General features: G+C 41.2%; 1 protein-coding gene, 1 non-coding gene and 1 pseudogene across 2 annotated transcripts; 2 read left to right on the top strand and 1 right to left on the bottom strand.

The window, feature by feature from the left end:
* Positions 1-4024: 4024 nt before the first annotated feature.
* LOC112259516 lies at positions 4025-4179 on the bottom strand. The gene has a single exon (XR_002954865.1). It is a non-coding gene; the product is annotated as a U12 minor spliceosomal RNA (small nuclear RNA).
* Positions 4180-4874: 695 nt separating this feature from the next.
* LOC121844982 (polymerase delta-interacting protein 3-like) lies at positions 4875-9623 on the top strand. Its single transcript, XM_042315586.1, is given in 12 exon segments — positions 4875-5002; positions 5748-5854; positions 6270-6299; positions 6302-6687; positions 7015-7077; positions 7234-7308; positions 7503-7730; positions 8380-8457; positions 8601-8730; positions 8882-8908; positions 8911-8947; positions 9126-9623. Coding segments are annotated over 12 exon segments (1437 nt in total). The 5' UTR covers positions 4875-4934; the 3' UTR covers positions 9334-9623.
* A 1175-nt stretch (positions 9624-10798) lies between these two features.
* Positions 10799-12774, top strand: LOC121838623 (annotated as a pseudogene).
* Positions 12775-12887: the final 113 nt, after the last annotated feature.

Below are 12887 nucleotides of genomic sequence, written 5' to 3'. Positions count from 1 at the left end.
CAGTAGATGCTATTTAGCAGTTGGGTGTGTTCATGGATGCCAAGGGAAGCCAGGCTTCCCCCATAAAAATGTACCAATAAAGAAATGTATGTATTTTCCGTCTCTCTGTGTTTTCATAATTTTCTTTCAATGCGCAAGAGGCTGAACCGTATCTCACCGGAGAAAGTATCCGAGAGAGCAAAACAGCGCCCCTCTTTATCTGTATGTGTAGGCCACCTATCTCATGCGGTCTGGTCATAAAGGGTATGACATTTCTACCGCCGGTAGTATTGAATGCAAGGGAAGCCAGCGAGCGAGCATTTTGTCCCCCTTGATTTAAAAAAATCTAATAAAATAATAGCCAATCAGCGCTGAGATAAACTCCAAAAAAGGTGTCAAGTGAAGCCAGTTTAGGTGAGTCAACATGTTTTTTTCTTCTTGCATGAACGCACAAACACACATACAAATCAGAACCATGGACAGCCACATCATATTTAATTTACATTGATTGGACTAAATTGTTTTTGCTATATTTTAGTTGCCCCTGTATTAGACTAAGCAGAGGTGATTTGATGGTGTTGAAATGTCGAAGTTGAAATGGTGCTGAAATAGTGGAGGCAGCTCCTGTTTTCATTGCGACTTGCAGTAACTCTGTGTTACTAAATCAATAGTTGTTTAGTAGTCCGAAAATGTCGGAAACATTACTTTCTTCACCATGCTGTAGGTCATGAAACTGATTGCTACATGCAGTATGCTTTGTGGACTTTACAGGACAGAGATTACTCTCCGGTTTTGTGATGAAACAAAGGAGTGTTTGAATTTATTCTGCCACTGTGTCTTCTTATTGTCTCTGCCTTAGGCATACATCCCAGCACAATGCATATGAACTTACAAGTTAAAGAACAAACAACGCAATTATCACAACAAATACACTATATATACAAAAGTATGTGGACACCCCCGTTCAATTGATTGGGATTTACTAATTCAGCCACACCCATTGCTGACAGGTGTATAAAATCAAGCACACCGCCATGCAATCTCCATAGACAAACATTGGCAGTGGTGGCCTTACTGAAGAGCTCAGTGACTTTCAACGTGGCACCGTCATAGGATGCCTGTTTCCAACAAGTCGGTTTGTGAAATTTCTGCCCTGCTAGAGCTGCCCCGGTCAACTGTAAGTGCTGTTATTTTGAAGTGGAAACGTCTAGGAGCAACAGCGGCTCAGCCGCAAAGTGGTAGGCAACACAAGCTCATAAAACTGCTTAGTGCTGAAGTGTGTAGCGTGTAAAATGGTCTGTCCTCGGTTGCAACACTCACTACCAAGTTCCAAACTGCCACTGGAAGCAACATCAGCACAAGAACTGTAATCCAGGAGTTTCATTAAATGGGTTTTCCGTGGCCGAGCAACTGGAGTGGTGTAAAGCTCGCCGCCATTGGACTCTGGAGCAGTGGAAAAGCATTCTCTGGAGTGATGAATCACACTTCACCATCTGGCAGTCTGATGGACAAATCTGGATTTGGCGGATGCCAGGAGAACGCTACCTGCCTCAAAGCATAGTGCCAACTGTAAAGTTTGGAGGAGGAGGAATAATGGTCTGGGGCTGTTTTCATGGTTCGGGCTAGTCCCTTAGTTCCAGTGGAGGGAAATCTTAACACTACAGCATACAATGACATTCTAGACGATTCTGTGCTTCCAACTTTGTGGTAACAGTTTTGTGATGGTCTTTTCCTGTTTCAGCATGACTATGCCCCTTTGCACAAAGTGAGGTCCATACAGATGGTTTGTTGAGATTGGTGTGGAAGAACTTGACTTGCCTGCACAGAGCCCTGACCTGAATACCATCGAACACCTTTGGGATGAATTGTAATGTTGACTGAGAGCCAGGCCTAATGCTCTAGTGGCTGAAAGGAAGCAAGTCCCCACATCAATGTTCCACTATCTAGTGGAAAGCCTTCTCTGAACAGTGGGCTGTTATTTTTTTATTTAACCTTTATTTAATTAGGCAAGTCAGTTAAGAACAAATTCTTATTTACAATGACCGCCTACACTGGCCAAAACCGGGACAACGCTGGGCCAATTGTGCCCCGCCCTATGGGACTCCCAATCACGGCCGGTTGTGATACAGCCTGGAATCAAACCAGGGTGTCTATAGTGACTCCTTAAATACCGAGATGCAGTGCCTTAGACCGCTGTGCCAAAGGGGACCAACTCCACATTAATGCCCATGATTTTAGAATGATATGTTTGACAAGCAGGTGTCCACATACTTTTTTCAACTGGTGTATGTTGTCGTTTTTTCTGGCTTGGCTTTCCCAGTGATTTTACTCACGCATCTCTACTGCACTTTAGTGGTTATTAGTACCAGAGATGGTTAGAATCTATACCACCTCTGGTTATTACCCCTCCATGAAATGACTGACAAACAAACATAATTAACAGTTTTACTGACTTTCATGGTGCATTAATTAATGGAACCTTGTTTCATTACGGACTGGAAAGGAGGCTACAAAATACAATTTTGTGGTTGAAATTATATTTCACCACATGAGAGACCTTTCACATTGATTCATCTGATTTTGCCTGTGTCCAGCTCTGCATGGGAAGGTGTTTTACCACTTGGCTGTGGTAGGTCTGGTAGTGACAGTAGGATGGATTGAGAAAATACAGATATGGGACACAAATACAAGGCATCATACTTAGTCATGCTCACACATGGTCAGGAAGGAAATTATATGACAAATAATGATCAGTTAAAACTCATCTACTATATCATGTCCTTGACACACACACACACACACACACACACACACACACGCACACGCACACGCACAGCTCTGTATGCTTCTATAACTGTATAGAGACATTTTGGTTTTACAGTGTTTTTACCTTTTTGTGTGGCCTACCATTTTTTTTTTTTTTTTTGTAAATATATATACAATACTGCCACCTCGTGGCACAAAGTGAAATGCACTCGGGTTTTGGTGGAAATTCCGGAAACAATTTATGGTCAATAACTAGTAGGTTTCCATCGACAACAGATTTTAAAGTGAATATTTAAGTATCCGTATAAAGAAAATATGCGCATTTTCCCACCAGTGGTGTTTCCAAGAAACGGACTTGTTGCTGATACAAATCTGGGCGTGATGACGTATTTTAATATTTATTGGAAAGGAGCATCAATAATCACCGCGCACTTTCACCACCCTGTGAAATTCATCATAAATTATTTCATCTGTAGCCTAATAAACTGCATGGTTTCTCAAATCGTAGTGGGAGGGGCACCCATCACGTCATCTTCGTGTGACTCCCAAGTTTAGTTTGATATGATGGTTACTAGATCAATATTTGCGAATATTTCCACAACCATGTTACCCATCATTCATTTTACCAACAAAAAAGGATCCTACCATGTAGAGAGGAACACATTACCTGTCTGCATTTATATAATTGTACCGAAACGTCCTGTTTCCATTACAGCTTTCGGATTTTTTTCATAGGATATGACTATCCTCGTCTAAAAACCGTGGATTACCTTACGTGGTTATTAGCTAGTTTCCAACCAAGTGGCAACAGATGCATATATTCCCAAATCAGCCCCAAAAAATATGATCATTTTCTCACCAGCGGTATGTTTCCACTAAACTGACTTGTTGAACATCAAAATCACTGCGTGATGACGTGCTGCACACAACATTCGATTTTAAAAGTTCAAGTTCAATGTGTTTTCGTCGCATTTTCAACTACCGATAATTGTCACAAAAACTATTTTGTTCAATAGCAAATGTGCCTACTCGGTCTAAAAATGTTTTTAATACAGTATGACATTATCCGCATAAATCTGCTGATGGAACGTGGTTAGAGAAATAGAAGGCAGAGATGTTCTTTATGTTGAAAAAGGTTTTGTAGAAGGTGCAGTAAGTACTATTATAGACGTTCTATTTTTAGTACGTTACAATCATGGAAAATATAATTCCATTCTGGTTCTGTGTAACCTTGTATCAGTAGTATACCGAAAGGGGTTTATATTTTACATGAGAGGTCGGGGCAGATCCATGTCCCGCAAGGCATCTCACAAAGTAGGCGAGTCACCTAAACAGGCGGACCTGTACCCGTTCAAAAATTGATCTCGCAAATCTAGGCGAGGACACGGGCGTCACCCCGCGTCGTTATTTTCCTTACTCATCAGTTTAAGGCATAACTAATCGATGGTCGAGGGCATTACTTACCTCTATATGCAGACTATTACACTCATGGTGTTTACCATTGACGTTCACTTCAAAAGTATAAACCTACAGCTGCATTTTATTTTCTGAGCGCATTATGTGATACATAATTGTACATTTTCATTCCTCCATTTAATCAGGTAAAATATAGCTTTTCTTCGAGATTTTACTTATTTACACTGGTTTCAAGTGATTTTGAGCGCAAAGGTTGATGGGAAAGATAAAACGTTTCATTTACCCCCGCATTTTTTTTTTTACTTCGTGAAGAGTAATCGATACCAGAGGTCTCTAAGGCTGTGTAATTGATTTATATTTGTTTGTTTTATGTTACAAGTATAATCTTTTGTTAATTGATGACCAATGGCATTGATGTGATCATTGACACTTCACATAACCTAATAGGCCTTTAAAACAACAAAAAAAATATGCATTTCTCTTAAAATAATAAACTCTGGTTTTTAGATCTTGCTAAACAAATGTAAGAGTTAAACAGATCTGTATTGGTATTTCAAACAATATATATATATATATATTATATATTATATTATATATACACACACACATATATATGTGTATACAATTGAAATATATCAACAATGTAGTTTTTCAAGGAGCTCTCGAATAAATATTTTATTGAGTTCGCCAATTTTGATCCAACTTGCCTTCCATAGTCTCTTCTCGTTTTTCTCCGTCCAGTTACGATCATTCACGCGCTTGAGTTAAAGAAGATGGAAGATATTTCTTTGGACGAAGTGATACGTCGACGCGGTTTCAACAACAAAGAAACAGTTAAAATGTATTAATTTATCAATTTATGAGTTTGAATGCAATTTATGAACGGTATGCCTTGAGTTGTATCATTCAACGTAATGAAAAAAAACATTTCCAGAAAGCCTAGGCTATTTCAATTCCTCAGCGGTCCTGTTCAAGGCCTGTACTCGCCGTTGGATTAGCTACAATTATGTAGCTACTATATCGTTTCACTGCAGACACTGATTTCCCTAATATCAACGAGCCAAATACGCACAGCTAGGTATTTATCAGGGCTCCGTTTAACTAGTTAGCTAACAAGGTAAAAAATAATGTTTTATCAGCATTTGATGACGGTAAGTCGACCAAAAAAGAACCGAACAAGGTTAACAGGTCGCTGGATTGTACGTTAGGTAGTTAGCTATAAACTAACAATGGTTACACACGCGAAAACGTATAGCTAGCTAGTTAGTATACCTATAGATATGGTACAGAGCGCGAGGCAGTCTTGTAGAACCTTTATCTAGAGCCATATGTAGTCAACTAGTTGTAGCCTAGTCCTCCATGATCTAATATTCACATTTTGGAAAACACAAGGAGCGCATATCAGAACAGCTAACGTTATACTATTTGATTTTTTATTTCGATTTGAGTATACCTAGCGAGCCATACTGAATGTAGGGCAAAATCAAATAATATAGCTGGTCTTATACGTGCTAAATGTGGATATTAGATCATGTAGGATTAGGCTACAACTAGTTGACTACCAATGTCGACCTCTTGTCTTTCAGGCCTATGTTCGGCAGGGGTGCAGGAGGGTTCGGGAGGACCTTTGATGCTCGACAGAAAATTGGGATGACGGATGTCAGACAGAGACTTGGTGGAGGAGGGGGAACTGGTAAACAAAAAACAGACCTGGATACATTTTCAGTAGTATCAAATATTCAATGGAATTACTTTGTTGGAACTCAAACAATTATTTAATTCTGAACTTCTTTTGGAGCAATGCTCAAGGTAATGGGTGAAATAATACATTTTGCCAGAGTTGAAGCAGGTATTTTTTGAGGACCTGCCTGTTGCCCTGTTGAAAAATGCTTATTGAGACTCAAGACATCTATGTATATGCCTGATCTGGATGTCTCTTACCTAAGCCCCATTACAAAATAATCTGTTTCAAACTACACATTTTGCTGTTGGACTACATTACGTTCTGTTAAGCATTCTTACGGTGTGTTAGCTGGGGCAAATCAGATCAGACATTAGAATTGGTTCTTGCCTTCTGCTCACTCTTGTTCTGCTCTCGCTTCCTCCAGCTTTTCAAGTGAAGGATGCCAGAGAGAAACTTGCCAGAAAGATGCCCGCTTTCGAATCCGTGGCGGAGGAGGAGCAAGTGGGGTCCAGGATGCCCGACAGATGATCAACTCACGGAAAGGAGGACAGAATACATTTAATGTTACCCCACAGAGTTTACAGCAGATACCAGCAGCACAGCTACAGACACATGTGCAGCAGATACAGATACACACTACCAATGACATTGCCAGTGCAAATGCCAGGCAGTTTACCCCCAACCTACAAGGAATGAACATTAGAGCTGGGGTTACGCCACAGCTGGGGGGTGCACCTAAGAGGATGATGGATGCTCGTGATAGACTGAGCCTCAAGAGGAGCATTGGAGCTCCACCAAGCCAAGGAATGGCGGCACCCATGAAGATCACCAAAACCATCCAGGTAAGTGATCAGGCTGACAGTTTGCTCCAAAGTGACTGTAACCACAGGTCCAGGATCTTCTCTAATATTATCCAGGCTTAGCTACTAGACAGAATTGGCCCACTTGTCACTCAAGATGTTCACGGATAAGAGAAAATGCAAATTCTTGCATAGTTTATAGTGGTAAAGCATAGCCTCACTCCAAACATAGTTGATAGCTAAAGTTAATTGGAAATTAGTTTAAAATTCAACTAGGCTTATTTTCTATTTGGTTATTGGTAGCATGCTTTTAGAGTCAAATATATTAATTTACCTTATGAATAATGATTGTATTAAACTTTTTTTTAGCAGCAAAGGCCGGTAGGGATGTCAAGTGGGATCCATATGAACATGCCAAGCAGGGGTTCCCAGGTGAGGGAATTTTTGAAAAGATAAAAATCAGAAGGTTAGATGGCAGAATTGATTCAAATTTGCTTTAGAGTATATCAACTGAATTTGGTTGATTTCTCCTGGTCATGCGCCACTGCAATGCATATGTGAGTGAGTAACTTACCATCTCTTGCTCAGTCTTTCTCAGGTGATGATGATATCCCTAGCAAACAGATGAAGACCACTACTGGCAACCATATGCTACAGTCACGGGTGTGAAGACTATGTTAGATTTTCTAACTTTTCTCTTTCTGTCGCTTTTCCCTAAATTATCTATAATTCTTTATTATTCAATGTAACTCGAATATCCCTTTAATACTGCCACACTGGCTGTATTGGTGTCTCACTCTCAAAACTTTCCATTCATTAATTGAAAAGTTTCAATGCTTCCTCTCTTTCTCCAACAGCCTGGCACCCTGGGCTGCCCTTTCACTATGTCAGCCCCCATCACTAAAGTAGTCAAAAACGATGCGTACACCGCTCCTCGTCCCCCAGTGCCTGTGGCACCCACAAGGCCCAACCCTAGTGTAGGGGCCTCCCGCTCCTCTACTCTCGCCTTACAGCCCATCTCCAGGACCCTCAGGCAGGCAGGGCCCACAGCGGAGACCAGCTCCCAGCCTCCTCCACCCCCACAGGTCAGTATCCACATGTCCATTCACCCAGCTACTTGAGCACTGGATTACATAAGGTCATCTCTATAGGAATGTGTTGGTAGGGATGCTAGCAGATACCAATAGACTTCCAGTTATTGTGCTAATGCTAGTTATCATTGGCTCGCAAAACTACCTCTAACTTCATACTGGACAGAGACATCCAAATGGTATCCACAAGTTCATCTGACTCTGGGGAAGTAGATAAATGGCCTCCTTGTCAGAAGTATCTCTCTAACCCAGTGGTGGGCAATTCCATTCCTCGGGTCCTGATTGGTGTCACAGTTTTGCCCCAGCTAACACACCTGACTCCAATAATCACCTAATCATGATCTTCAGTTTAGAATGCAGTTTGATTAATCAGTTGTTTGTTACGGATGGAGAAAAGGTGTGACACCGAGGACTGGATTTGCCCACCCCTGCTCTTAACAAGCGGTAAGTTCAAACCACAGAAAAGTCACATTTTGGATTGCACTGGGCCTTTATCATCACTAGTTGGCAGCATAGCAATCCTCTGGATCAGTATTCAACCTACTTCTTTCTCGTTGACGATAGATGAACGTAACGCCTACCATTGGCTTGTTGTGAGCTGTATATGTATTTGATTGTAAAGTGTTTTGGTACACCCCTTCAGCCTACATTCAGTCCTCTGGAGGGGACTAAGATAACAGTGAATAATCTGCACCCCCGTGTCACTGAAGAGGACATAGTGGTAAGTGCCTCATGCTGTTCAGTTCTCTGCTGTTTTAGATTCTCTAGCTGTGTGTGTAAATTGCAGACCTGCTTACGATGCAGCCATGACTCATTTATCACATTCAACTGACCTTTTTCCTGTGTTCTTGTGACGGTCCACAGGAGCTGTTCTGTGTGTGCGGTGCCTTGAAGCGAGCGAGGCTGGTGAAGGTGGGGATTGCTGAAGTGGTGTTTGTGAGGAAGGAGGATGCTGTGAGTGCCTACAGGAAATACAACAACCGCTGTCTGGATGGTAAGGGCCTTCAGCAAGGGCAACATTTATTTGATTGATTGATTGATTTTTTTGGGCACCAGCCTCTGGTAATGAGGCAGGTGATGATGAATAGTTATCTTAAAAGGCATTGGTTTTACTTTCTTAAATCTTTATTCATTCTCTTCCCAAGGCCAGCCCATGAAGTGCAATCTTCACATACAGGGAATGTCATCACTTCAGACCAGCCCATTCTTTTGTAAGTCTCCGTTATATTCATATTTCTCACTGCCCCCTTGGTTGCATTACATGCAAATCAAACTTTCCAGTATTATATTGTAGTCCACAATGTGCATGATTTCTTCCTTTCCAATTGCAATGCACGTTGTCTTTCAGCATCACATAAAATCTTACATGGACCTCATTTTCTCTCACAGGAGGCTCAGTGACACTCCAGGCAGTGGAAGGAAAGAAGGCCTGCCCCTCTCTTTGTCTCGCCCAGGGGGTCGTCCAGCCTCCTCTCAGCCCACACCTGAGGTGGATCCCCAGACCATCCTCAAGGCCCTGTTCAAATCTACTGTCCAGACCCCCTCTACCACAGAGTCTCCTGGTTCACAGTGCACAGCCTTCCGCATTAAGATATAACTTTCTAGTACATCCACACAACAAATAATACATCCACCCTCCTGTTTGACAGAGACATCTACTGACATGATCAAATAGCATGATACTGTATTTGTATAACTTTGACAGATCATTGGCAGGTTGTAACATCTAAAATTAACACACTGATGCCGTCGTCCAGATTTTTAGGAAAGAAAAACATTTGTAGCCGTGGCATATTACATAGATGCATGTCTCATAACGGACCAATGTGAGGCAGTCTGATTTGTTCATTTATTATTTTAATCAAATTTGGTGGGGGATAAACTGGACAGTTGTGGGTATTTTTGTATCACATGGTTCACTTTTACAACTGTTCAAATAGTTCACATTGAACACCCCTCTTGGAATCATGAGATGTTTTGTGCTGGTTGGAGTCGTCGTCGCCCCCCCAACCAATGGTCTCACTATGACCTGATGCACGAACTCATGAAGATACTTGTACTATGAACTACAGGCAGCAGTGGTTCTTGTACTGGACATAATATACATTTTGATTTCAGAATGACTTGTACACATGCTTGTATTTCATTGTGGTATTTGGTTTGCCGTTCTTTTTGTGGCTTTCAGGTTCTATGCTTATTTGTGGCTGTTATTTTACTTTTTATTGCTTTTTGTGCAGCTTAGAGAAGTCATGCTAATTTGCTCAACTTATGTTCAACAATTGCTTTTTACAGCTGCCTTTTATGTCAGTCATGAAGATATGGTAGTGAGGTCAGATCTATGTACAAGTTAATTACTGCCAATAAATATGTTGCTTTATAAAGATGTGTTCATATTGATTTGTGTGTGTATATATAAATCATTGGTTCGTATCCTTATTTCGCAATAGAATTTTGATAATTTTGCATTTGTGTCTTTAGGTCTGTCTGCTAGACTGGGGTTCACACAACCTTTTGGGGCTGGAGATCCCTTTTGTGATAGCAAATTCAGCAGGGACCCCCTTATAAACAGATTACAACACGAGTGCAATTTTTTTTAAATGGCCTACAAGGTGTGTGCATTGCTGGGTGAACCCAGGCCCTGGGAAGAAGCATTTAAAAGACCCTGCTCTTGACATCAGAGAAAATGTAGCCGTTTTAATTTTGTTGTTGCAGCTTTAATTCTACACATTTTGCCATGAGGCAGAGAACAAACTTCTGTTTTAAAGCTTTAATTTGGGAATATAATTGTTTAAACATTTATAAATGGTGGCGTACTGTGAATACCAATATCCCTGAGCCTCCCTAGGCCCATATTGCCCAGGGTTAAGGACATAAATTGTAGATAAATTCTAGTACATACGTTAAATGTATTTCGCGGACCCCTGCAGTACACCTTGGCCCCACTTTGAGAACCCCTGTGATAGACAGCTAGAGCCTCTAAAAAGTAGTATTAACATTTTTGGTGGGGGATTTGTATGAAGAATATTTAGACTACAACCAATCCATTTCCACTTCCTGTGTGAAAGGTCGTAAAGAAGATGGCGCCGTCCAGGTCGAAACATGCCAACCAGACTTGTGTTATTCCAGGAGGTTTTACGGGTAACCATTGCTAAGATAACACACGTAAACGGAAAATGTGTTAAAAAATATAATTTGAGGTTAGTTAGTTCGCTCATGATCTCATTGTTTCAACCACGCTAACTAACTCCACAACGTATGTCGAACACTGAACTTAAGCTTGCTTCAAGACCAAACTTTGTAAACACATGAGTCTTGAGGTTATTGACGCCTTATGGTGTTTAAAGATTAAAATCGGTCAACTTGATGTCGATATTATTTGGACTGCATTCCCGAAGACTACATCATGTAGCTTAAGCAAAGATTGTCTACTATGTTTTACTCTCAGTCTAAAGCCATTAGTAACCTCTGCGTCTCCCTGGAGTTGTAGACAATGTGTTAGGACCTGCCTAGACAGATGTCTGTTTTGACTGTCTTTTGACTTAACCACTCTTCTCAGTGCTTTCTCTACAGTTCAGTACTGACATTGTTGCCCAGCACAAAATATGTGTAAAAGAGCACCGAGTGCGAGCAGAGAAAACCACACAAAGACCCTCGACAGAACACTGTTTGTCCTTAACATTCCTCCATATTGCTCTGAGGTACGTTTGGTAATTGACAGTCTTTACAACAATCAGTGTGCATTTGATTGTTGTACTATTAGCAAGTCTACAGAAAAATGAAATGTTTGTGCTACAGCTGTCTGTGGCCAAATAAGGTATAAAAGTACTAATCTCTTTCTGCTGTCTTTCAGGGTGTCATAAAGGAGCTCTTCTCTCAGTTTGGTCCTGTTCAGTCTGTGGAGCTGAGGGAGAAGCCAGGGTCCTTTGAGCACTCAGGACCCAAGCTGGCCAAGTATTTCACACCAGCACAAAAACAGGTATGCCCTGAATCCAGACAACGAAGCTCTGTGTTTAGATCAGATTGATTATTGAAGTGCTTATGGACACCCTTTCAGTATTGAGCCTTTTCTGTTTCCATTCCCCACAGAGGTTCAGAGTGGGTTACATCGTGTTTCAGAAGGCCATCATTATTACAGCAGTGAAGTCCCATCCCCATGATGTCCCATTGGTTGTTTCCACAGAGCAGCAACCTGTGTGGACAGGTCTACAGAGTGAGTGAGCTTTAAAGTCCTCTTCTAGATGCTTGGTCTTTCTTTTCTAAATGTTGGCAGAATGTATTAAATTGGAAAGACATTTCACCCAGATTTAATACCATATTTAACATGCCTTCCACTTCTGTCTCGCTTTGTTTCTTTGTCTTTAGAATGGATTCATCAGTACAAGCAGTCATTTGCTCAGCCAGACAAACTACAGGAGGCAGTTGACACCTTCATGCAGGATTATGATACGAGAAAAGAACAGGTCAGATTCTCCCTCTCAACTCTTCATTTTGGTATTTGTTAACGTACTTTTGTTTCTTACCCAGGAGGCAGAGCGACAAAAGGAGGAGGCTGAGGAGCAGCTGGAGGATGAGGAGGGATGGGTAAAAGTTACCAGGGGTAAAAGCGGGACCAAGACCCGCCCCCACAGTGAGGTATCCAATCAGAAAGCTCTGCAGAAGGAGAGCAGAAAAAGGAAGCGGAAGGAGCTCATGAACTTCTACACCTGGCAGCACAGAAACACACAGAAAGAACGTAAGTCATGGTTCCAGTCATTTGATCACAACAGAAGCACAATGTGTGGTGAAATCAGTATTCTTTCATTTTTGTTCAGTAATTCTGGCTTCACTGCTAACTTTGTCCATATTACTCAGTCACTCTGCATTTTGAAAAGGGTTATACTCTCTTTCAGACATCGCTGAACTGAGGAAAAAGTTTGAGGAAGACAAACAGCGAATTGCTTTGCTAAGAGCACAGAGGAAGTTCCGACCTTACTGAATCAACAGTTTCTTCTGAGATTCTCCCCACCATTGTCAATAAATCCATTTTTATAGTTTGTCACTGATACAGTAATTTATGGAGTCTACAAGTTTGATTGAAAAGTTGTGAATCAATACCTTAGGATCACTTCAGGTTTTCCAACACCCTTATATTCTGCTCTTTCTGGGGCTGTA

This window comes from Oncorhynchus tshawytscha, unplaced genomic scaffold (genome assembly GCF_018296145.1).
Source record: "Oncorhynchus tshawytscha isolate Ot180627B unplaced genomic scaffold, Otsh_v2.0 Un_contig_7158_pilon_pilon, whole genome shotgun sequence".
In the NCBI taxonomy this organism is placed as follows: domain Eukaryota; kingdom Metazoa; phylum Chordata; class Actinopteri; order Salmoniformes; family Salmonidae; genus Oncorhynchus; species Oncorhynchus tshawytscha.
This window is presented reverse-complemented; position numbering and strand designations above follow the sequence as displayed.